At 40.2% G+C, this 26,988-nt stretch overlaps 1 protein-coding gene across 1 annotated transcript in view; it reads left to right on the forward strand.

The window, feature by feature from the left end:
• UST (uronyl 2-sulfotransferase) overlaps positions 1-26,988 on the forward strand; it is a 151,521-nt gene that overhangs the window by 117,375 nt on the left and 7,158 nt on the right. Inside the window, exons 6-7 of the mRNA XM_063151551.1 lie at positions 2,987-3,084; positions 5,214-5,371. Of these exons, the coding sequence (XP_063007621.1) occupies positions 2,987-3,084; positions 5,214-5,371 (256 nt within the window). The remainder of the gene's footprint in view (positions 1-2,986; positions 3,085-5,213; positions 5,372-26,988) is intronic.

The raw sequence follows: 26,988 nt of genomic DNA on the forward strand, positions 1-26,988 counted from the left end.
AAAAATAGAGTATTATTTAAAAGAAAGATAGTTTCTGTTGTTACTTGGAGCTGCAGGGCTGATTCCCAGGCCTGCCACTGCCCCTTTGAAGACACAAGCCCCATGGGATGTGAGTGATATGAATTGTAGCCAGGAGCAGAGGAATGAAGTAAAATACTGCTTTCTTTGTTTTGAAAGGTTATGATCAAAGTAGCTCTGTGTGTTTCCTTCTGTATCTTTCCTGACTGTGTTAAAATAATTTTTTTACAAGGCTCCTCCAGTCATTTAAATGAGCACGGCTCTCATCTGTCACCTTGCAAATTTTTGTCTCACGTAGAAACATTTCTGCCCTGAAAGATCTGTGTTCTGCTGAGAAAGCATGTTCTTACTTGGAGATGTGGCTTAATTAATGTTGCCTAGGACAATGTCGTTTCACCTTGACTTTCCATGCTGGGAAAAAACGCCAGAAATTCCTGTGTGCCACTGGCACCAAAAAGCATCTTCTGTAGGTGTGTTTAAGTTTTGTAATGACTAGCTCACCTCAGGCTGACCTATCTTTCACCCACTTTTTGGTTGAAAACTGATTTCACATCTCAGGGAGTGAGCAGGGGCTGCGAATGCACGAGGACACTCCAGCAGCTGCAATACAGATCATAGCAGTGGTGGGAAACAAGGCCTGGGAAGGGGCAGTGCGTTTCCTGCAGAGAAAGCCTGGTGCTTCTGATGTCAGGAGGGTGAAGTGCATGTCCTTGTGTGGCAAAATATTGTAGGTTTGTATGAAAGCTCACCTGGCCTTTATCTTAAACCTTGAGTTATCAACAAGGAATGGGGGAGATGAGATTAGATTAGAGCCAGCCTGGTTGTTTCAGTAATCCTGCATAAGTTTACCCTAAAAAGGACACTAAAAATCTCTTTTTCGGTTAGTATCAGCTGTCTGCTTGCTAAAGCTGCAGGATTTTCCACATGAATTTACATTGCTTTTATTGTACAGGTGTTTCTCTGGCTGTGTGAATCAAATACTGTTTTCACAATTACCAGAAGGTCCCAGTTACACTTTTGTGTTGGATATTGATACTCATGTCAGGGAATATTACTTGACTCATCATATTCATTAGTCTTGTAAAGAAATTGTAAGTTTCTTTGTTGGGAGTTAATGTCCTTTTGCCTTTGTATGACAGTGAGAAAAGAGAAAATGTTCTTAGCTGGGTGTTGGTAGAGATTTTTAAGTCTTATGTCTTAAGAACACCTTGTGGAAGGTGTTCTACCCACCTTTCATCTAATCCGTCTACCAAGTGCAAGCCAGCTTGGCCGTAATTTAAAGTATTGTCAGGGCAATGTTTCATTTTTTTTATCCAAGAGATTTATTAATTTTTTGCAGGTCTTTAGTTTCTTATGAAAGCTAAAAATATGTATTACTGAAAACATCTCTGGTGTTGTCGATAGTAAAAGCACAATAAGCCTTTAAAGAGGTGCAATTTGTAATTCATGTTATAAAGGCCTGTTGAGATGACAGGAGAGACACATTGCCTGTGCAATCTATACATCCACAGTAAGATTTCTTAGTAATAGCATGGAGCATGGGCGGCTGGTTAGCTTCAGCTCAGAGCCTTTAATGTCAAAATTCAGGTCTTGACCATAAATCTTCTGGTATGTATATAAGGCAAGCCCTGAAATATACTGTGGGGAGCAGGGGAAATGGATTGTTTGTATCCCAGCTGGCAATTTCTATGTTATTTTCTTTAATGGTTCCTCACCATGTGATTTACTTCCTAGCCCAGTTTTCTGGTGTGCTTATAAAGTTGGATTCACATGACTGTGAGACAGAGTAGGAAATGTACTTTAAAAGGCTTACAGGCCGAAACGGGGATCTAATGAAGTTAGGACTGAAGTTCTGGGAAGAGCTTTTCTCTGATGAGGCCTCAGATGCAGATGCTGTGTCTGGAGGCCTGTACCCTCCCCTTCTCTAAGGAGAGCAGGGGATGCTCTCCATGTTTTCCATGCTGCCAAGCACATCTGTCTTGTGGAATGTTCTCTATCACATTTTATTTACTTGATAAATTATGGTTTTGTTTAGTTGTTGGTTTGGTACTGATGTGTATAGTGCCTATGGCATTGTGAAAGCCCATATCTAAATAACAAAGAAGATTGATTCTGCACAGGTGAGATCCTTGCTTTAGTTGTCTTACCCATTTTTTTGCCCTGTATGTCTCTGCAGAGGGTGTGTCTGCTTGCAGAGTAAGGCTCTATTAGATTTGGATAATGGCATTCAGTCCCACATGTTTATCATTGTGCTGAAGAAAAGCTATAAATGGAATGCAGTTCCTCAGGGTTCAGTAGCTATGCCAAGTCTTTGAAAAATGATAAATAGCTTCTAATTAGATGAATGATATTTCATGAAAATGATAAATACTTTCTAATAACCCATTTTCTCAGCAGGCTTCGCACAGTTCAGTTCTGAAAATCTAAGTTTACAGAATTGTAACCAAAAGTGATGTATGTTATAATATTGAGTGAGATGTACAAATTACATCTTACATTTGTTCATTCCAGTCATTGAATGCAGCAGAATTTTAAAAAAAAAGGGGGGCGGGAGGGGCAAAGTAATAAATGTTGTCTCAATTTTATTTATTCTGGCTACTTCAGGTTTTCTCCAGGGTGTATTTAGAAGAAAGAAGAGCCTGAAAATAATCTTCTGAATATTTTAAGTGTTATTTAGTATGAAAGTTGATTAATGTGTCCCACTTAAACTCATACAGTAATCTCAGTATAATAATTGTGGGGTTTGCAAGGAAGAAAAAATTGCTTTGTGCCTTCTAGGACAAAATAACTTTTGTTTCCCCTGCTGATATTTAGAAGTAGATTAATGGACCAATAGATGATTTTGAAGATACTTGTTATGGCCTTGGCACAGTTCTTTAACCCTGAGAGGACTGTAAAATTTATGAGATAAAGAAAGCAGTTGCTAATAGAGAAAGGAAAATACAGTATTTTTTTTCCTCCCCCACAGGACATTAATGTATGTATCCTTGAAAACTACCCTGAATGTTCTAATCCCAGGTTATTTTACATCATACCATATTTCTGTGGACAGCATCCAAGATGCAGGTAAATATATGCAAGGTATTTCAATTTGTTCAGCAATAGCTATTGCAAACATTTTGTCAGAAGTTGGCAATAAAGAGGTGACATTATTTGAAGTCCAAGAGAAAAATGAAAGTACAAGGAATGCAGCACTGCATGTGGTAACTGCATGGATATATTTTGAAGTAAGGAGGCCATTGCAAATGTAGCAGTATTCTTTTTTCTTGATTTATCACATGAATAATTCATCAAATATTAATGTATTTATGTGTATTTTTTTTCTGAGTTACTCATTTTATCTGCACTATAATTTTGTAATACGTGTTTCTGATTTGCTCAGATGCTTCTATCAGGTCTAGATGAGAAATACATGTTTCTGTGTCCATGTGAGAAACTGTATTTGTGCTCAAAACCATATAAAATACAGCCCTCTACTGCTTTAATTGAGCTACCTCATTTTTAACGTCTGTGAACACCATTCTAATAATGCTGAGTTACTGATACCATATTTTTAGTAGATTTTTATACAATACTATAGGAATAATTTTTAATATTTTCTTGGCTTTAAACAGTTTAGTATTTTTAGTAACAAATGTTCTTTGTTAGGTGTTCAACTTCAAGGCATTCTGTTTCTGTATTATTCAAGCTTCTCCATAATGAAACAGTTGCACATTTTCCAGAATTTTTTTCAAAAGCCATACTTCTTGTAGCAGTAATAACAAGTGAAAATGTATTACTTACAAATAAAGACAGAAGAAGTATCCATGTTGTAAAATCCTGCCTTTTTGGGTTTTTTGCTTAACTGAACTTATGTATAAGAAACAAAACAAGTTAATGACTTCATTTTCATTGCACATTTTTTAACATATTTTGGCCTTATCTGCAAATGCTTATGGTTGCACATTTAACTTGCCTGCACAAATAATCCCATTAACGGCAGTCACATGCCTGAATACCTTCACAAAATATCTCTGTGAGGTTCCCAAGCAGGATATTGAATACTGTTTTGTACCTTGTTGTAGATTTGGCTCTTGTTATGCCCTTGAACTTCCTTCAGCTACTTCTTAGTCCCATAAGGAGCTACAAACAGGAGGCTATAGTGTTTGTTAGGACACTTTGCTATTCCAGAAAACAGATCAGTGCCCAGAAGGTGGTAGAGCATGAAAAACCTGCTACAAGTCTGCTCTAGTAGGAGTGAAAAGTAGTAAGCTTTTCCACATGACAAAGAAAGAGCTTCAGACAAATGTTAAATTCACTATTGCATAGGATCCACAATAACCTAATGAAGTCGTGGAAGAGGTGTGATTTACAGCTACTCCCAGGCAGTGTGGGGAGCTGATTCCTTTAGCCTGGGACACTGGCATTATATCCTGTGTCAATATGAATGATGGCTGCTGCTCCCAGAACATAACTAATATGAATTATTATACGGGATTTAGGATTTGTATGGTTGTCTAACTACATCGTGCTTTTGGGAAACAGAGAAGCATAAAGATGTAGTGAAGTCCTGCCAGCTTCTCCTGCTGGGAGAAAGGACAGAAGAACCCCAAACTGTTCTTCAAAACCAGTATCAGTCACAGCTAAAAAATGCAAATCCTGTAGCAAAGCTGCAGGGCAACTGGGGGTAATGACAGGGGGAAGGGAAGCTCCTGGAGACTTGGCAAAAGTTAAAATGAAGGACAAGGTGGAAAATGGTAGTGTCCTGTGTAGGATTCGCCAGTAACAGCAAGCAGTGGTTGATCCCAGCAGCTCTCCTGATGTAGTTCAGGGACACCACCACTCCTCAGCACCTTCCAACACCAAGGGCAGTCATCCCTCTGATCAGATGGGTTGTACTTCCAAGCTGAAATACCAAAGTTCACAAGTTTGAGCTTATAAACAGCTTGGCAGAAGTTCCCTTCAGAACGGAGTATTTTCACACAATGATTAGCCTCCTTTTGACGTGATCCTGTTTTTACATGCCAATCCAATTATAAATGTTGCGTGGAAAAGCTCAGTAAGCTACTTGGGTTTGGTGGGGGGGTCTTTTTTTGTTCTAAGTATAGCACTGAATATTTTTTATTCACTTGTGTTCTTGGCTTGAATTTGAGAAATAAATGTATATTTAACTTTTCTTTTTCCCTCCTCCATCTTCCTCCATCAATTTCATACAGGGAGCCTGGTGAATGGGCCCTTGAAAGAGCAAAGCTGAACGTTAATGAAAATTTTCTGCTTGTGGGCATTCTGGAGGAGTTGGAGGATGTGCTGCTTTTATTAGAAAGATTCTTACCTCATTATTTCAAGGATGTGCTTAGCATCTACAAAAATCCAGGTAACTTTTTCCATTAAAAAGCTGTTCTTACAGAAACTTCAGCTAAATCTGCGTGGCTGCTGAAGGGTATGTGTTTCTTTCTTGTTCAGTCAATGAAGAAGTTTATCTCCCTCTTAGGGAGCAGATTTTATGATGGGGAAAGTAACATATTCCACTTTTATCGTTAATGTTACTGTGTGGTTTTCTTTCCTTGCCTGCACTTGTTGCTCAGTGATCTTTCCACCTGCCAGAAAGCTTCCCATTTTCTACTGAAGTGCCTTCTTCTTTTAATTGTGTCATACTCAATTCTCAAATAATACTGTCAAAATATTGTCAAAATGGTGTCAAGAATATGTACTTAAATAAACCTTCAAGGAATGGTTTGGGGAGCTGGACACTTTGATGATTCTCCAGGACCAGGTTATTTATTTTCTCTCAGCCTAGACTATGGGTTGAAATGAAATGAACCTTCAGCTGAGCTGAGTTTAGGTAGAATACAAATAAGAATGTGCATTTACAGCACTTCCAATACAAAGCATGCTGAGGAAAGAGACTTAGGAGTCGGGAGTTGAGAAATGAAAATGGAGAGCACTCAGCCTACTCCTTAATTTGTACCCCATGGTCAATCTGAAAGGGTTCTCTGCACCAATCCATCCCTCCAACACTGATTTATTGCTGACTTCTTTAAAAGGCTGTCTTGTGTCCTGTGCTAAATTAGATATGATGCTTCTGGAGGGCTGTGCATGTCATTCCAGCAGAATTGATTTCTTGCTTACATTTGACTGGCCCATCAACACTGTGTGCACCAAGCAGGGGTAAAACTTCCCTTCTTCTTGTGACTCGGTTGCACTTGTGTCATTGTGAAATTAATATGTTTTGTACCAAGCTGTATATTCAAAGCACATGGAACAAAGATTAAATTTAGTTTGTAATGCATGCAACTGATGGCTGGCTTCTGACTGAGAACAGCTATTACAGTAGTCAGTCAAGTCTGGAGAAATTTCTCTGGAGAAATTACGGGTTTGTGTCTGTAAACGGGATTTAGGCATTACTGTCCATCAAACCCTTCTTCTAGGACTCATCTTTGGAAATACTGTATTTAGCTGTGATACAGGTACTGGGGAAAGTATGGCATTCCTTCTCTGAACATGCTTGCAGTGGGTCACTGTCTGCTGGCAAGGCAGCTCTTTGGAAGGTGGGTGTGTAACTTTGTGATGCCACGTCCAGCCATAGAGTAGTTTTGCTTAATAACAGACATAAAGAGAGTATTGTACTGACATAAGAGCAATGCCTAGTTTGGGATCAGGTACTTCCCTTGGTTTTATAAATTAAAAAAGAAAAATAATGATGTTTGTAATATGTGGAAATCCTAAAAGTTTGCGCAATTTGGTCTCGAAGGTTTCCCCATAGGATGTTAGACAAAAGGAAGGCAGGGGGATCAATAGAAGGATATGCTCTCTCTGCCATGAGAGTTTTCTTTGAGTTTATGACTTCTTCAGCTGTTCTGTGCACCATATATTTTCATTTCTTTTACAATGGGGGAAGCTAATAAGCAGCACAAGGGTTTTGTTTTTCATCGGGGTGCCCTAGAAATTGTCAGGTGGGAAATAAGCAATCTGCCAGAATCATTAACTGCTGGGTAATCTTTTTCCTCTTTTTGCATTTTCCAGTACCAGGAGGAAATTTGATCACCTATTACAGGACAATGATTTCCTCTGGGATTTCATGTGAAAAATGGATCTTGAATCTAAAGATTCACCACTTTCTGTCAGTATTCCCTAGGTGGATTAAACCTTTATTTTATCTTTCCCATTCACTTATTGACTGGGCATATTAATAAGAAAGCAGTTTCCTCTCTCCTCCTTTTTTCATACATGCGTGTTTGAAGGTTTTTTCCTATCATAATTATCATCTGGTTATTTTTGAGTTTGTGCTAATACTTGCCAAAAAAAAAAACCCTTAAAAGAATCAGCCAGAAAAATAAAAAATATTCAAGTGGTGTGTAAGAAATCGTACATTGTTCTCCTCAGGGTATCTTAGACCTGATCTGCAACACTCTCTGCTGTTGCGTCATGAAGCGCAGGGAAGAAGACATGTTGTTCTGCCAGCTGTCTGGTGGTCCCACAAAGCAGCAGATAAATTGGGCCAAAACTGACCTTTTGTTGCAACTAACACTTGCAGATTAAATCTATATAGTTTACAGTATTGTCTACTGACCTGCTGCTCCACTTGATAATCTCTTATGGCAGTCTTTCTTCTCTCTTTCCACATAAAGAAGGAAAGTTTTTCTAGAACTTATCTTTTGTCTGCTGAACATAACAAGATGAGGAAAACACAGAGAAGGACATGTACAGAAAGGTAATTCACTTCCAGATCTGTGAATCTGTGAAAAGTAGCTGAAGAAAGACATTTTCAATCCAGTGTTGCTTTCGTGGATTACATAGATTAGAAATCACAGTAGGAAACGGGTGATTGCTGTCCCACCAACATCATAATCTAAACTATATTAAAAGCACCTTCCTGCTATGGGAAGCAAAATGCCAGATGTTATCAAAATCACATGCACATATAAGATACATCTGCAGGAGTTGAGAGTTAAACTCCTTCTTCCTGAAGTTGGGACTCCCCTTGCTCATTACAGGTGCTTTGGTTTGTCACCAGATCACTGTAGATCTCATCTAAGCAAACTTCTTAGTATTGAAAACCTTCAGTATAGGTTGATAATACAGAAATCAGGAAATCTATAAACTTTTCCTCATCTCTACTCCTTTGAACTGTGCAGGCCATATTCAAAGCTCTCCGTTTCTTTTGTGCCTATAGTAAAATTTCTTATCTGAAGCACTGTGATAACATTTGTCAAGAAGCTCCTGCTCAGCATTCTCTTAGCAGAAAACAAAGCCTGTAGTTGTTTTACCTTCAGAAATACTTTTCTGCTGTTTTTCTGAAGCTCATCATTTGAACTGTGGCTCTATGATAAGATAGTGTGACATTTTCATCAGAGAGTTACTGTCTGTCTGTATACCTGATGACACAGGTAACTGCTTAAAGCAGTATGAATTGAACTTTTCTTTTTGATGCTAATGATTTGTCTGATATAAGCTGGCAGAAAGAAACTGTGAAGAAAGGTAAAATGTTAAAAAACTTGGCAGTTCAGCATGGAAGAAAATTTTAATGTCAGAGGACACAAGAAGGATAACTTCCTTCATTGCATTAACAAAAACATTGCATTCAACTATTCCATATGCCACATATTTTGACCTGTGTGTTTTATAACCACGTGTAACAAAATGTGAAAGCTCTTTGTGGTGCTAAAGTTTTCATTGGAACTAATCTGGTTTTATCTTGTACAGTACTTTAAAGCTATGGGCTTCCTGTTTTTTTGTTTCTCCACTCTCTGCTTGAAATTAAGCATTATCTTAATGTTAATACCAAGTCAAGAATTGCAAAAGGACTCTCTTTTTTGATGCCTATCTTGTCCAAAGTTACAAACTTGTCCGGGCAGCCAAAACTAGCTTTGACAAGAGATTAAAAGGGCAGAAATGGGGGCAGCAGATTTTGAAATCAATAGATAGATTAATAGAGGGGTAGAATAAATTTTAAAAATACATTTTTATGTTTAATAGCTTTCTTTGCTAACACAGTAAAATTTTCTCAAAATTTTGTCTTTTTTTTCACCAGCATTGAAGCAGATAGGATCCGATTGCAGAGCCTTATATATTTATTGCAAAACTTGAAAGTATTCTTTAACTCTTTGAAAGGCCTGAAATAGTTATAACAAAACTTGACATGTAAAGTCTTTCCTCACTCTCAGAGGCTAAAGGAAAAAAAGATTGGTCAGTCCTGTTCATTTCTGCTGGCTGCAGCTCACTTCTGTAATCTGGCTGGGAGCTAGAACCCTGAGAATATTTACTCAGTTTCTTTTGAAATGGGCACATGTGGCTTTCACATCTTCGCTGCTTTTCAGAGACAAAAAAATACCTACTATACCTACTATACGCAGCAAAACAGTTTTCTTCTGTCTTGTCAGTTTCTGTGACATGGGGTGAAAGTTAACAGCATCCAATGTAAAACAATAGGCAATAAAATGGTTTTTTATCACCTCAGAAATGAGCCATGTCCTCACACCTCAGGAGTTCATAAATTTTCTTTGGCACCAGAAGCCCTATAAAAACACTTCTTTCCAATACCAGGAAAAAACCCCTTTGTTTCCTGAAAGGTGCATTTAGCATGGAGAATGTATAGGTCTTACTCTACAACAGGAAGACTGACTTTAGGCTTTTCAGACACTGAATTTTATTGAATGTAATGAAATAACTCACACTGTCAGCTGAAAGAAAATATATTGTTTAGGTAAACTGCAAATTAAAAAAAATGCAATGAAAATGTGATTCCCATAAGAATTGCATTTACAGGGAATGTCTTAAACTGTAGTAGTAATATTATCCCAGGTAATATAAACCCTCTTGTTTTTTAAATCTGCTATGTTCATGAATGTTAATGATACAGTCTTGCCATTTTCTATTCATAGGTTTCCCCTTCTCTTTAAACCCATTAAGGAGAAAGATGGTGCCATTTGTCTTTATTGCAGAGCTGAGGTCCTGGGAAGCAGAGCACTTTTGATGGAGTTAGGAGAAGGGTGAAATCAAGCTCAGCAGTCTTCGTGCTGTGCTGAAGATCACTCCTGTGCCAGGCCAGCCCTGAAGGTGGGCCATGCCTTCAGATGGTTCAGATGCTATGCATTTGGAAAAGTTCAGGAACAAGGGATTTTTCCCTCTGAGAAATTGTAGTGAATGTGTTTACAGGCACCACCTCCAAGAAATGATCATAGGACTCTAGTGGAAGGAGGCAGTGCTTTTTGTGCAGTGTTTTTAAATAGTGATCATTTTATCGTCTTTTGTTCTGCCTTTGTTTAACACAAAATGAAAGGAAAGAAGAAATTAGGAAAAATTATATGAGGCTTCTTAGTCTGCTGGCTTCTTGTGAGCTGTATTTTCTGGAAAGGGTTGTGACTGGTAAATGGGAAGGGAATACAATGGCTCATCTCCTGTGCTGAAGTGCCCAACCCTCCTCTCTCCTACAAGCACCTGCACTCTTGTTGAGAGAATAAAATCAGCGTGGATTAGTTTTAATGTAAATACTTAGGGGAGTTTTTGGTGGGTTTTTTTTGTTCAGTTTGGTTTTGGGTAGGGTTTTTTGTGGATTTTTTGTTTTGGTATCACTTCTAAAATTTCAAAAACATTTAAATGTTCAAAAGCTTTGGAGACTCAAAATATGCTGTCTTTTCTTTTGCCTTGCACTCTAAAACTAGAGCTTTGTGTTTTCCCTATGTAATACTTTGAACAGGAATCACTGACTCTGAAAATTTTCTACAGAGGAGGAAAATTCCAAATTTCTCGTGGAGGCAAAGCATGAGTTTGGAGTTGGGAGGTGACTCCCTGTGTAACTCTCCCGTGTGTGATGAGAGCGTGAGCAGCGCCGCTGTGCCCAGCAGATGGAGCGATCCGCCCGCGAGTGCGCCGCTCCCAGCGCCAGCGGCACACATGGATTCACATTCCGCCAGGGGGGCCTTCTCTTATCGCCCTGCATCCTGTTCTGAAAATAGAAAGCGTGAGCAGACCATTCTTCTCTTCCCCCTTTGAAGTCTCAACTTTCAGTATTGCACAGAGGAACGCTGTAAAACGACGTGAATGCTAGAACATGCAGTTTAAGATCTAGGAAAAGTGTTTAATTGTACTTTTGTTTCTTGTAAAGCAAATTCCTTGTTCTCTGTGTGCAAGATGGGCAGGGAAAGAGGAAGAGTCACAGTGCATGTCCCTGAGGACATTTCTTTTTTATTAGGTCGATAGCATCTAGGACATTCTGCACAACTAATCTGTTCTTTGTTTGTTTTATAAAACTGAAGGTACTATCAAAAGCTGTAGATACCATTATCTAGCTCTTTGGCCATGAAGATACAAGGTTTGGAGAGCAGGGAAAAACCAGACTGCCTGATCCAGGATGACTTGAAGTTAGTGGATACACTAATGAGTGGTAAGGATAGTCAGTGAAAGTATCTTTTCTTTTTCAGTCCCATAAAAGAAAAATATGTTGTTTTGTCTTCCAGAGGTTTGAAATCCTTTTGTGAATAAGCTAAGCAGTTTTAAGAATAGGAGCTCTTGAAAGGATTTAAGCACTTCTGGGCTTTCTCATGACTGTGTTTTTCAAAAGGGCCACTAGGTCTTTGGAAGATTTGTCTCAGAAGGAAAGCTTCTCTGTGATGAGTTCTAAAGCAAAGCTTTACAGCTTATAACAGCTGTGGTTCTTGTTCTGCTGAGGAAGGTGAAGCCACTCCAGGCAATATGTGTGTGACGTGAAAACCATAACTGTGGCACCAAAAGATTTATCCAAGATAGTCTAATTGCTAAGATGTGACCAGGAGTAAAGGTGTGGCAGGTGAGTTTGGTATGGCTTTCCAACCCACATGGAGCTTGTGTACATCCAGGCTCAAGTCCTAACTATTTGCTCTTCCTTGCTAATGTGTACTTGTTGGATTGAATTAGCTCATATGTGCAGAGTTACACAGCAGAGAGGTTGCCTGTAAATACATCTTGTGGCCCCAAATGAATGGCATTTTGAGATCAAAAGTGAGGCAGCTGACATCCTGACACCGGGCTGGCACTCGATCTGGGTGAATCTGCTCCCTGGGCCTGCAGTGCAGGGAAGTGGGATTTTAGTGTCCATTTGCCAAACACATCACTATGGCTCTGCTGTCTCCTGGAGTCAAGAGCAGTGCTTGACTTGCTGAGTACAGCAGCACCAGCAACAATCATTTAGATCAGGTGAGAAATTTACATATTTCCCATTGGCAGGCCAGGATAGTGGGCATGATTCATGAACTGGAGAAATGAGGAATGAGGCTACTGTTGATCCATAGTTCCCTTTCCCAGCTCTTCTGGCATTCTAGGATGGTGGCTGCCTTCCAGATCTCACCACTGATTATGACAAAGAAGAATATAGTTTTTCTTCTTGCTAATTACAGTACTGATTTTTAAATCCTTATTTTAGGCTTGGATTTTCATGAGCGTTGAATTTGTAAAGGCTCTGCTCAGAATCAGTTGTATTGGAAAATGAAGTCCATGTTCTCTTAAATCATTGTTTGAAAAACCTAGATCTAATGTTGTTCTTCTAATACAGTTTCTGGACACATGAGCTCATAGACTGGCTCTGACAAACAGCAATGTATTGTAGAGATAGGCTGAGTGTGTTTTGTAGAATTACCTAAGGTTCCTTTTCTGTGAGCTATAATGCATGCCTGTACCCAGCTTGTACTCTGCAATCTGCTGTCTTTTTCCTGTTCCTCTCCTCAACCTTTTTCATATTTCTCTTTCCTGTCAAATGGCAGGGTCTTTACCTGAAGCCAAACAAATTTTACTTTTTTGCATGCTCATCTGAACCTCTTTATCAATAACAGTTTCCCCTCTCTAAAGTTTCTGTACGTCTGTAGGATTATGAAGATTATGAGACCACCTATTGCATCATCTTTGTCTTTTAGTGCAATTCCAAGACTTCAGCCTACAGATTTTGCATTTCATCCCACCTATTCCTGTCACTTGCATTCAGTTTCTTTTCATCAGCTCTATCAATGGGTTGTCTGGTTTTGGACTAAACCCTCATAGATGTAATTTCATACTGTCTTGCAGTAAAAACAAAAATTATTTCCATTTTAAATCCCGAGGGACCAGTCAAACAAGCCCTTACATCTCACAGTTCAAGAATCCATATGTCTTGGTGGTTTTTTGTGTATGTCAGGAGATCATTTTGTACTGATATCTTCCAAGCAACTGTCATGTTTATTTAATGAGCATATCAGTCACTAAAGATGTTATGGTTTATAAGTGTGCTCCTGCTACTCATCTAAGGTTGATTCCCCAATGCATCTTTTGAATATTTCCTGTTCCTGGTGTCACAAAATGGAAAACCTATGGGTAGCCAGCTTTGTTAAAGCTCCTGCACAGAGGGAAATCTGCATTTGGATACAGCATTAGTGATATCTCATAAATAATCCAGGGTTGCTGATGACAATGTACCACAAACACTTTAATGACAGGCAGTTAAAGTCTGCAATGACAGTTCATTCCTTCTTGAGTAACTTAGTAAATAAAATCATAATGCTATTTTAATCAGTAGCATTTCACTAAAGCTCCCTTACTGCTTCTGCTTTAAAAATAGCATTTAAACCAAAATTACAGTGGTAACAGATTATGCAGATTGTTTCTTTGACAACTTTGCCCTCTGCCCAGGCAACAGAAGGCATAGAGAAGGAGCCATTAAATCCCATTTAATAGACCAGCTTCTGTTCCCAGGTGAACAGGTCTTCATTTCACCTACATGGAAACAAGCAAGCTGCGCAAGGTGACTGAGGCTGAAATATAAAAAACTTTTGTTAATAAATGACCAAAACTACTGAGAATTTAGCTCAATAATCAATGTGTCCCACAGTATGTTTTCAGGGCCAGTGTTTGGGGAAAAACACCTCTTAATTGAAAACAAAGCATATAGGTCATTGAAGACACAGGAGCAATATAAAGCAGATCACAGAGCTGACTATTCACTTTACTTTTAGGAGCATAATCTTATTTTCACTCTTCAAATAAAGTTATTGTACTTTTTTTCTCAGACTAAATCACTGTATCAGTGGCACAATGGGCTGCGGGTGAAATTGATTATTCTTACTCCCAAGGCATCTGGAAGAACAATGCAACTACCATGAGCCAGTATCTTTGATGGGCCAGGAATTAAAGATAGGGTAGCTATAGAAAAGAAATTTAGGTGTTAAAACACTTCTACTAGTAATCTTTGTACAGCAGGGACAAGGAGCCATCCCTTAGGAATTACTTAAATTTTCACATAAACATTGCAATTTAATATCAGGTTTTTACAGTGATGCAAATCAGCTGCTATAGTAATTTGAATGTTGTAATAATTAAAATCAGGAAAACATGAGAGAGCATAAATTCTGACAAGTTATGTGTGAAATTATAGCAAGGCATGCAACTTGCAAAAGGCATTTTATAAAGCTAACACCAAAAGGGTTTTTTCCAGCCACATCAGGGCTAGGTGGCTGAGAAGAGAGTCAGGGAGAGAGAGGCAGTGGGCAGCTGGGAGAAGTGCAGGGAGACAGTCTTAGGGAAGAGACATGTCCAAGGTACATCTGTAAAGGAGCCACTTGCTCCCAGAGGACACAGTGTATTGTGCTCTAAAATCATCTTAAGGATACTGTTGCTGCTATTAGAAAAGAAGGGAAAGAACTAGTAACATGAATTTCAGCAAACTGCAAGGGTCAGCTCTTGATGACAAAATTTTAAGAATTAAAATGAAGTAAATATGTTAGCAGTGTAGCTCTCAGCTGGTGTGTCTCCTCACTTGAGCACAGCTTCACACCCTTCCTGTGCTCCTTCCTGTGAACCCCTTTGCTTTACCTGCCCTGAAGGCAGTTTATGGTGCTGGAGAGCTGTCCCCTTGCTCTTCCAAAGTCTTTCTTGGAGTTGTGTTCCCTACTTCTTTTCCTTGTTGAAATTTCCCACCCTTTTTGATCTGTCCCTCTTGAAAACTTGCTCTCCTAGAAGCTATATCAAGAAAAGAGGGTTTCACTAAATATAGCTGTGAGGATTCTGGTTCTCTTCTTTTTCTCAGTTCTTGGAGTTGAATCAAATGTAGCATGAAAGAGCATCCTCCCCTCCATTTCTCTCTAGGCTCATCTTCCCAGTTTCCTCCCCTTCCAAACTGCATTCCCATTGTGTTCTTTTATTGCTATCTTCTCTCCAGTTTTCTTTGCCTATCTCCATCATTGTTACTGCACTTTATAAACCTTACCTTCTGAGTTTGCACTCTGTTTGAATATCTTTTCAGTTACGTGCTGTCTATAATACAGATAAATGTTAGGGTGTTGCATTTTTTACTCCGCAGCTGTCTTTACTCCTTCAAACCAGGACAGCAGTGTTAGGGATGCTGCTGTGAGAGCAAGTATTCATCAAGGATTTCTTTGAAACTGAAATTGCTAGCTCTGTGGTTGGCAATCCCCTGATTCATTCAGCAGCTATTTTGGAAGAATAGGAAAGATCACTCTCAAGCTTTTAGAGGGCTGCAATTGTCACCTAGACACCAACAGATGAAAAAATCAAATTGACATATTGGGAGGAACTGTAATAGAGGATATGATTAATACGCAGTTGGGAAAAGTCAGCATGGCATTTGTGAAATCTTTAAGGACTAAGCAAGCACAGGGATATGAGATGGTACAGGTGTTATTTTCAGCAAGGTCTCTGTCCAAAAGCTCTTTAAGAAAATTGGGTGTCAGGACAGAAGAAAGAGTGGTCTCCTGCAGGATAAAGCTGGTGAAAGAGGTAGGCATTCATTGTTTCCTCGTGCCCCCTTAGTATAAAAAACAGGGAAGTCTTGAAGGGACTGTGCTCCAGCCTGGGACAAATATTCTCTTAAAAAGCCATGTCAGAGGTAAGGGAGGTCAGTGGTGACGTGAAGTTACCAGGGAGCAACAAAAACAACACTGAAGTGGCTTACTAATCATAACAAAGCAAAGCATTAAAATTCAGCTCATTGAAGTGCTGCTGAGGTCTGTCCTCGGCACTCAGAGCTGCAGTCCAAGGATGCTCTGAGTCCTGTTCCATGTGGAGCTTGGTAGGAAAGTGCACAGATTATCAGATGGGGAAGCAGTCATCTACAGAAGAAATTTGTATGTGACACTAGATCAAGCCATTACTCAATTTTTCCAGATGGCAGACAATGATGATGCAGGACAGAAGGGTTAAATCCTGGTTGAATTGCAGGAGCAGCTGAAAGAAAGGCATTCCCCTTGGAAGTGCTGCCCTAGCTGCAAAGCAGGGAGTTCACACAGCTGTAGTTCTGATTTGTGTTTAATGGTAGGTGATTCAGGAGGATCAGAACGTGCCTGCTCTTGTTCTGATTTATCCATTCTCTTTCAAGTTTGCATTTTGGGTAAGCAAAAGGTGGCAAGGATGACAGCAAAGCCAAAGAAAGGTAATTTTCTGCAGACACACCAGGCCTCATTTTCCAGCTAGACTCACCGGAGAAAGAAAGAAACTGTTGAGTTGGCCTCTGGTTTTCTAGCAGTGAGCAGCAGCTGTTTTGGTAGCGGTAGCAGCAGCTCATATAACAAATGTTTCATGATGAATGCAAACAAAAGCCAGCCCTGAAATTCCAGCTCCACTATGTACGCATAAAATATAAAACCAGTTCAAAATAATGTAACTAGTCAACTTGAGGGATTTTTTTCTTCCCCTCTAAATAAATTCCATATGAGAATTAGTGTTTGGTCTGCTCAGTTCTCCAGGGCTCACCCAGAAATTTTTTATCATAAAGGCCAAGGGCAAAAAGTGAGCACAAAAACAGAGCAAGAAGAAATATTTTTAGAAGAAGTGCACGTGCAAGGAGGTTGTGTGGTTTGGGCAAAGGTTTTGAGAATGCCAGTCATGCTTACTGAATTGAAATTACTGCTGATGTTTGTGAGTTGGCTGAATTCACTTGCCTCCAAAATAGGTCTTGGAGGAGTTCTTTATGCATCTCTGTGCAATTTGCTTTCTGAAGATGACTTGTGGTTTTAAAGGCATCTACATGTTAGAAGGGGGTTATGCCCTCTAGCATAAATTTCTTTCCGGATAGCTAGTGGGAGGATTTCTAGAGAATGCAAGTTGCTGGTCAGTGCATACCCAGGGGAAATGAGGATATTGAAGAGAGAGAAAACTATAATAATTGGAGACTCAGGAGAAATACAAAAGCTATCCAGGAGGCAGTGTCTTAAATTGTTATCTTCCTCCTGTTGCCTAAGTTAAAACAGCAAGTAAATGCCAGCATTTACCCATCCCTCTCTGCTCTGCTGTTTGCTGGAGCAGCATCTGTTGTCTGCCCATGCAAGCACTCCTGCTCTGTTCTCAGGCCCTGAAATACTCTCCTCACAGTTTGCTTTCCTTGTGGTTGTTTTTTTCTGGGCTGGCTTCCCTGTAATTGTGGAATTATTCAGCTCTATCCATCCAGCATAGGAAAAAACCTAATTTCTTGTGTTCTGACAGATTAATGATAAAATAATATAGCTTATTGTTGTGCCTTTTTCAATATGATTCTATTTAATACCTTTTGTGTAATGCAAGTTTTGAATGAGGTTTGTCTTCTTCCATTTTGTTGCTTTCAACTGAGTTTTGAAGGGCCTGGGAAGTTGTGTTTCTGTGTGATGTATTGCTGTTCTTGGGGTACATGTGTCATGGGGTACATAAGTCATTATGGGTATCACATCTTTGGTGTAGCAGAGCATGCAAAGGTAGGGCTTAGAGCAAAAGCTGTGTGCTTGTCTTGTCTCTGCTCCTCCTGCTTCTTGACTGCTTCAAATCCTTTCCAAGCCATCACCTACATTATTTTATTTCTTGGTATTTGTGGAGTGGGAGGGGGAAAAACAGATAGAGTACTGTTGGATCTAGCAAAGAAAAGGGAACAGAAGCGGTGGGCTCTTTCAGGTTTTGCTTCTTTCTCACTAGAAGGAATTGCAGCACAAGTTACTGGGAGAGCCAGTGGTTGTGTTGGGCCTGTGTGTAGGGAAAACGGGCAGGGAGCACATGGATGTTGCTGTAGCAGAGTTTGGTGCATGCAGGGAGCCAGGGGCATGCACAGTCAACCAGAGCCCACAGTGCTTTGCAGAGCTGTGCTCCTGTGGCTTTTAGGATGTTACCAAGTTTGGAGGTTTTCTGCTTGGGCACGAACACTTGCTTTTTCTGTTACATAAAATGAGAATATGGAATTAATGGGTGACTGATATATAATATACATCTTCCCAAAGCTAGTGGAAATTGGACATGACAGAAGTGACAGCATAGCCAAAGCAAATTTATTTAAAACATTGAATGAAAATATTCACCAAAAACTCTGTTTTATCCTAAATACCACTGAATATTTTCTGGGCATTGAAGTCTTATTTTTATCTTTTAAGTTCTCTTCCACTCTCTACTGTTCCATGAGTGCTCTGCCATTTTTACAGTAGCCATGAGACACCCTTGAAGGGTCTTCAGACAGCTAACAAACCTGCCATACTTCACTGGGTATTGATATTATTTAATGTCAGTACTTAAATTATGTATTGGGGAAACTGAACTCTCTGCGTGACCAGTGAAGAGAGGTAAATGGCTGTTTCTTTCTCTGAGGGCTGTTTGGTGCCCTGAATCCTGTCTGGAGTTCATCAGCAGGAGTACTCCTGACTCATGCTGGTATACAGTAGGGTAGACAGGGACGCTGGCTAGGAGTTGACATGCAGTAGTGTTTGTAGGAGCAGGGATGAAGTATGAGTACAAAACCAAAGTTTATGTCATCCTTTTTAGTGCTTTCCTCGCCTATCCAATAGACAGATCTGTGCATCATTGAGTGCTGTTTGATTTAAGTTTTGGTTTAATTATTTGGGGCTCATTTGTGGACTTCACTTTGGGTTTTTTTAGCATCCCACTAAATTTTCCTGCAGTGATTCCAGGAACAAGTCTATAACTGTAGTTCCCCTGTGGGGTACAGAAACACAGCAGAAGCCCAGGACTCCCTTACCAAGAGCAAGGGAGGTGAATGAAGAGGAAGATCTTTCCCAGTAAAGTCTCAGGAAACCCCTGCATGGTGACCAAAGCAACTGCTAGAGAGTGAATGAACTGCAGAAGATGGGAACCTGGGGAAAGATTTTGGACAGTTAAACTATGAAGGGTCTTGAAGAGAGTGAAGCATGGCAGGACCAGCTGGGGTGAGGGATGATGGTTGAACCAACCTGCTCAGGTATTTGGCAGTGAGGTAATTTCACCAGTTGCTTCCTCCATATTCTCTCCAAGATTTTTGGATTAGCTACATCTCTGGCCACTCACTGCCCACAACTAATGTTTTGGTGATTGAGAAGTCCTCAATCTGTTTTTCTGCACTGAATCCTGGTTCATAGAGATTAGTGTTTGTCCAGTTGCACCACAGAAGTATCACATGCTTTCCACATTTTCCTTGGGGTTATTATGTCAGGATTTGTGGATATTTCAGGTGTGGAGTTTTTTCCACTCTAGACTCTTACCCTATCTATTTCCATTCTTATTTAATTCAGTAAGTGGTAAACTCAGTGGTAAATTTTGAGTGTCTGTGATGGCAATTAAAAGCTACTAGAGTCAGGACATCAGCTGGGAATCCTGGATACCAAATAGCATTTTGAAGAGTTCACATTCTTTCTGGAATTTTGGTACTTAGTCTAGCTCATGACTTTGTGTGCAAAGCCAATTCATTGATTTTCTGTAATGACCAGGTGAGATGCTAAGCATGGAGGGTGTGAATTCTTTTTAGCACAATGAAACAATTTATTGTGTTAAGATTGTTTTGTTTTGTTTGCAAATGGCAGATTGTTCTTTCTAGTCAGTATAGTGAAAAGGGTGAGATGAGTGCTCTAAGCCCTTGAAGGAAACACATTATTATGATGGGCATACACATACACACATCCTGATACACATATATATTTATCCAGATGTACCAGGAGCAGCTCTTGGAGAGCAGTAAGCCCTTTTTATAGTCAGCCATTTTTAGCTCTTATTAGTGGAAAATAACAAGAACAATTTGCATCTTGTACAACTTTGCCTTTTGGTGCAGACATGCCAGTGCAAGTGGTTGATAGCAAGAAAACTCAGTCTGTTGTCTTACACTTTAGCAAGCAGTTTACCAAAGATGTCAGCCCAGTTCATCTTGGGCTTTGCTAACAGATCAGTGAAATTGCAAAGCATATCTGTCTGTATATTAAATTTCAGAATTTACTTGGCACTGCCTTCTGCTCCTGCTGGAATATGGTACTGGGTCCCTGGCAGGCCCCAGTACTTTGTGCATTTGCAGAAAGTACTTAGTATTTAGCCTAGTTTAAGGGCAGATATGCCACTTAGCAAAGGTTCTGCTTTGAATCATTGAAAATTATTTTCCTTGGTGCATGTTTTTGCAAGCTACTTGTGGAAATCAGTGGTTTGAGTTCCTGCTTAATTCATCTGCTCAGTTCACAGACTGCTTCAGTTACCCTTTCAGACCACATCTTGGTGTGCATCCCACTCCTTCAAAAGTAATAAAAATTTAAGCACATAGCCACTTTGTATCTCATGTGCAAAAAGGGAAAAACTCCTAGTCGCACACATCTTTTCATACTGTATACACATGTGTGAGTAATTTAGTGAAAAAATGGCACATGATACACTAATGTATCTTATTAGCAATTGGCACTGCCAGACCAATATTTTGCTTTTGAAATAATGGCAGAACTTGCCCAGATTGCTGCTGAAATCAAAGGCTGAATCTAGCACTGCATCCCCGTTTCTGAGTCTTAGCAGGAAGAGACAAAAAGCAAAAGATACAACAAAAGTATTTTGATAAACAGATGTCACCCACTTAAAAGTGTTGAATCTCAGTTTAATTTTTCCCATGCTACATAAATAGCCCCTTCACTTCCTTTAGCCTTGCAGTTTTTCATTTCCCACTGTTGCTCAAACAAAATGAAAAAAACCTAGTTATATTTATGAGAACTCTATATTTACTCAGTTTAAGAGTTTTCATTTCTTCAGTAAATGTACTTAATAAAATTAAATGCTCTGGTAATGTGCCAGAAATGCTGTCAGCCACTATGGCAAGCAGATGGATGAAGTTTCAGCTGAGCGTGATGTGCCCAGGTTACTTTGTTTATTTAGAAGCTGATGACCACAGTCACTGGACATACTGGAGTAGCCTGTGAGAAATGTTTTTTTAAAGAGCTCAGAGTCACAATTTCGTACTCCCAGCACCTGTGGGTTTACTGACGAACTTGACCCTTGACCCCATCCAGGCATTTAATTGGGTTCCGGGACCTGCATACACAACACTAAGACTGGATGTGAAGGCAGTCTAGCTGCAGCATCTGTCCCCACACTGGCTGCCAAGGTTGATTCTGCTGTTTGGACTGGTTGTACCCTTCCTCCTTCAATAGCTGGGTGTACCCTTCCTCCTTCAATAGCTCCATGTGTGTCTCTCCCAAAGCTGCGCACTCAGTTGCAGAGGACAACCTCCCCAGTAGATTTTTTTTGCCTGGAGAGTGGCCGAGCAGAGAAGGACCTGAGAGTGCTGTTGACAGCTGGTTTAACATGAGCCAGTGTGTGCCCAGGTAGGCAAGAAGGTCAAAAACATCCTGCCCTATGTCAGACACAGGGTGGCCAGCAGGACCGGGGCAGTGACTGCCCCCCTGTACTTGGTGCTGGTGAGGCCACACCTCGAGTGCTGTGTTCAGTTCTGGGCTCCTCATTGCAACACATTGAGGTGCTGGAGGGTGTCCAGAGGAGAGCAACAGAGCTGGTAAAAGGTTTAGAGGGGAAGTCATATGAGGAGCAGCTGAGGGAACTGGGCTTGTTCAAGTTGGAGAGAAGAAGGCTCAGGGGAGACCTTGCCACTCTACAACTACCTGGAAGGAGATTGTAGCCAGGTCTGTCTCTTCTGCCAGGGAACCAGCGACAGGACAAGAGAAAATGGCCTTAAGTTGTGCCAGGGACCATTGAGGTTGGACATCAGGAAAACTTTCTTCACTGAAAGGATGTTTGAGCATTGGAAGAAACTTCCCAAGGAAGTGGTAGAGTCACTATATCTGGAAGTGTTCAAGGAAAGACTGAATGTGGCACTTAATGCTATAATTTACTTGACCTGGTGTGTTCTGTCAAAGGTTGAACTCAGTGAACTTGGAGGTCTTTCCAACCTTAATGATTTTAGGACAAAACCTGATTGTGTGCATTGCTCACCCACTGAGCACTAAGCCTGGGTGAAAACCTGTGTATGTGTAAGTGCATACACACATCAATGTGGTCAATGTCCCTTCCACACAAATGTACACTGAGCCAGAGGTGAATTTTTTATTTTTTTGGACTGCTGACTATGTCTAGCCTGCCTCAACAGGTTTCTCTCTTTATCTTGATATAACTTCTACTATTGCACATTTTGTGAGTAATGTTGAATGTCTTTATTCTACCACTCCTGAAGATTGCCTTGTAGAAAATTGCAATGTTCTTCCACAAAAACCTAGGTTGTTGCACGCATAGTGCTCCTTTTAGTAACCTCGTTCCGTCCCAAAATTGATTCATCTTGTAGAGCTTTTCCTAATTGCTGTCACATTGCCTGGTTTCTGTCTCATTTTATTCTTATTCAGAGGTGTTAACATTTACGAGTTCCTGTAAATACTGAAATGGAAAAAGACAGCAGATCATTTTATCTCCTGTTTTGTTAATCACAAGGGAAAGGTTTGTGCAGTATAACTTTGAAGCACAGTAGTCATTATGTCAGGTCTAGTATTGTCATTAAACTAATGTGCAGACTATCCTGGAAACTTTGATACTAGCCAGTCTCTCTAGCACTGGCATGAAACTACTGGTTGAAATACTGCAGACATAAGACAATTTACACAATTAAGTGCAGGAGCAATGGCTTTTCATGCCCCATAAGTCTCTTATTGGGAATCATGTGTGCTTTCAGAGTGTTCAGCTAAGTCCTTTAACAAGCAATAGAGTTAAGACTACTGAGAATATACTTCCTGTAAGCAAGGTGATAGATGGCAAAGTGATGCACCCATGTATCTCTTCCTTGTCTGTACATTAATGTTAAATGGGAGTTGAATTAAAAAAGATAATTGAGCAAGCCCTGTTCCCTCAATGGATTGTTCTGGGTACTGACACACAAGCAAGAATGGTGATGGTGTGCTGGAGCTGATCGTGTCAGTCCCAGAAGACAGGTGAGAGTTACTACAAAAGCAGCTGTCTTTGCTTCTGGCTGGCACAGATGGATGGAGTGCGTAGGGAAGCCTTTATCTTCCAAGATCTTAGTCTTGTAAGCATGTCAGAAATGCTGTTTTCACACTCCGTCTGGAAGAAAATATATTGCTTGGAATATAGAGCAAGTACATGCATGTGTAAATCTTGATGGTGTTTGAACACCTTCTAAGCACCTAAAAATGTTTTATATTCATGTATATTAACCCAAACAGATTAAAATTATACTTCTCCTTGAGTTGGGTCCTGCTTCCAAAAGCTCACATGTATATAAGGAATTGCCAGGGGAAGTCTCCTGTCACAGGTCACTGAGACACTACGTCCTGTGATACAGCTTCTGAGGGAGCGCTTTGGGATCAAGCAGGTCACACCAGACCAAGAGAATTTCTTCTGCCTTTCTCAAGCTCCCATCCCTCACCTGTGACTGAGCTGCTAAAATGCTGAGGTTGGCATGAAGAGCCATTGTATCTCTGTAACTTCTGCAACAGCATCTGCCTCCAAGGTTTCCAGGAGAGACACAAACTCTCAAATCACAGCAAATCCCAAGTGTCCCAGGTTCCTCACTGCAGACATGGCTGCAGACTCTGTAACACAGGCAGTGAAAAACCCAAGCATGAATTCACCTTGACTTGGGTTGCCTTTGTGGAAATCCAGCAGGAGTTTTGGTCACTGTGAAGTCCTGAGATAGATAGCTTAATGTTTGGCTTATCTATCTGTCAGACTCTTGGAGGTCTCCTAGGTGCATAGGAATTAGTGTCTTTGTGAGTGAGGACACTTGACCTTCACGTGAGCCTATTAATGCAGGCGTGGAGGGTAGAGTGGGTTGCCTGGACCTTCCTGGAAGGAGGAAAGATGAATTCTTGTTTCTGGTTCATAGTGACTTCAGGGGACATGAAGACCCTGGCAGCCTTAAGGCTTAGCCCTGTTGGGACATTATACTTTGCCTCCTAGCCTGAACAGTAGAAAATCAAGATGTTCCCTCTCCAGGAAAAGCACGGGGTGAGAATTGCATTAGCCACACTATGAGATTACTCTCCTCTCCCAGGGCTTCTAGTTAATATAATTCCCCTTCTTTTTATTTTTTTTTCTCTTGCTGAAACAAGTCTGCCTGTGTTAAACAACAGACCCTTTTCCTTGGTTTTGGCCAGAGGAGGAAGCCTTTGTCCCGATCTCCTGGCAGCTGGCCAAGGCAGTCGGGATGTGGGCCAGGAGGGGGTGAACTTGAAAGGAACAGTGTGTTGTTTCTGCTCTGGTAGCATTCTTCCTTCTTCAGCAGTGCCTCGGCCCCTGGCTGCCTTCAGTCACTCATTATACACAAAAGAACCTAAGGGCAAAAGAGACAATTTTCTCTTGACCGCCTGTAACTTGAAATAATAAGAAACAAAACCATTTTGGGGCTTTCAGCTGTGTGTGTGCAGACATGGTTGGGAGAAAATCTTCTTGGAACTGGCAACTTTCTCACAAGAGGGAAAAGAACCAATAACACCTTTTTCCCCCCATTTTAATAGCAGCCTTCATACTGCAACATCCATCTTCCCGGTCCTGTATCTCCTATCAGTTGTGATTTTGCCTTGGCAGTGCATAAGTTTTATTACTAGACATTAGTTATATCCTAGTTAGTATTTTTGCATCCATTTTTCATTTCAGTAGTTATATAAGACTGCTTATTTCTTTATATATGCTCTTGGAAGACTTAGGCTTAAGTCTAAGAGGCTAAGCATATAAGAGGCTGCATTAAGAATTAGCAGTTTTTAAGGCTATAGTCTCAATATTTCTTTGAAAAAATATAGGATTATTTCCCATTCCTGCAAGCCCTGATACTACAGGATGGTGACCACTAAGTTTGAACAGTCAAGAAGTAGAAAATGTATCAAATTTGGTGTTCAGACATCTTCCAAAAAAGACATTCACACTGAGGTATCTGAAATGAAGTGACAAAAAGGCTTTTGCATGCAGTGCTTCTGACTTGGAAGCTGACACAAGCAAGATGTTCAAAACTTGAATCTGTGAAAGACTTAAATGGATCATTGGGTCACTGAGGTTGGTTTCCCGTGTGCTGCAGGCCACACAGTCTCTCTTCTGCATAGAGACCAGTATCTGGAGTTCATTCAATTGTGCATCCATCATTGATGCACAATTTTCAAGTGATACCAATCAAGTGTGTTCATTTTGTACTAACAATTAATCACCTTCACCACTTCAAGAAAGCAGTGACTTCAAGTCCACATTTGTCTGACTTCTGCTTCCAACCCTTCAGTACCCGTAGTTTTCTCACCATGAAAATATGCAGATGCTGTAAACAAGTCACCTCTCAATCATCTTTTTTTTGTAAGCTGACCAGAGCAAATTTATCATATTTCTCCAAAGTGTCTCTTTCAACCCCAGTGTTCATTCTGAGGCTGTTTTCATACTCTTCCTGATTTAGGATGTGGTTACAAAACTGGATGCTGTATGCCAGTGTTTCACTTACCAATACTATATATGGAAATAAAGATACCTCCACCTCTCTCTGTCCCTCTTGGACATCTTAGCTTGCACAGCATGCCTCTTCATCATTTCCTTTTTGTGGACAAAAATCACAGATAGCAGCCTACCGTGACTCGAAGCACAAAGACAAGATGCCTGCTCTATGTTCTCAAGTCCTGGGCTGTATTTCTGCAGGCTTTCTGCATTACATAGCTGTGGTGAAGCTTTTCCTGCTTGTAGGCGCTGCTGAAATTTGTCTCGGTCATTGCAACTCTCTCCTCTGTCTGCAAAAAAGTGATAATGTTAGTATCTGATTAACCTACTATGCAGCACTGTTCACAAGCCATCTGTAAGAACCTATTTTTAACTTGTGGTTTTGTCAGATCCAGATTTGACTGGATTCATTCAATAACTCTTAAACAGCTGTAAAATATACATTAGAAATTGCAGCATATGAGCTGCAACCATACCAGTTCTTTCGGCAACTCAAACTAGACAATCCTGGCATTTCCTCTGCAGATGACTTTGGTTTTGGCACCTCCAACTCTGTCTAGTTCAACTTAAAAGTTGCTTAATGGCTATAAAAGTACCTGACCACATTCTCATAAGAATCTGCCTGTTCATTCTACCAGTGTGGATTAATTTTCGATTTTTCTTTTTCTTCTGTGTTAACCTACCTGAACTGGGAACACAACATGAGAATGCACCAAATGGAGGAGTCTCTTAGAGGATGCTGCTGAGATTTGTTATCTGATCTTGTGTGAGATAGAGCACATTTCCAGGCTGAGGACAGCATCAGAGGCAGTGTGTTGTACAGCAGGGTTGGCTGAAGTGTCCCATGCAGCTGGAAATCCATGTTGTTGGATCCAGAGCTCTGAACTGGTAGGAGCAAAGGCATAGCACTGTGACATTTCCAGGAGGAGAGTTTAGAGATTTCTGTATACTTACTGGTTGGAGAAAAGACTTCAGAGAGTAGTAGCTGGAGAAAGTTATATATTAGCATTGCTGAGTGTGTTGTATGGCAAGTGTTTCATAACAGTGATATAATGCCTTTAACAGCTCAAATTATGTAAGAGCACTGTTGAATACGTATCGCTCTTGCACTGTCCACTTGACAGCCAGACCAGTGCAGTGCTGACCTCTGCAATATTTTCTAAATATATGTTATTTGTATAGTGTAGGAAGATATTTGTGATTTATGGCCTTATCAGCCCAAGGTACTCCTTGGGCTGATATTTATTTGTGACTTATTGCTAACTTTTATTTTCTTTTTTCTTCATCTTTCTTCCTTGCTGTGATTTTATATCATGCATCCTTGAACATCAGTAGTTGTTTGATTATGTGTCTTTTAGA

This window comes from Melospiza melodia, chromosome 3 (genome assembly GCF_035770615.1).
Source record: "Melospiza melodia melodia isolate bMelMel2 chromosome 3, bMelMel2.pri, whole genome shotgun sequence".
Classification (NCBI taxonomy): domain Eukaryota; kingdom Metazoa; phylum Chordata; class Aves; order Passeriformes; family Passerellidae; genus Melospiza; species Melospiza melodia.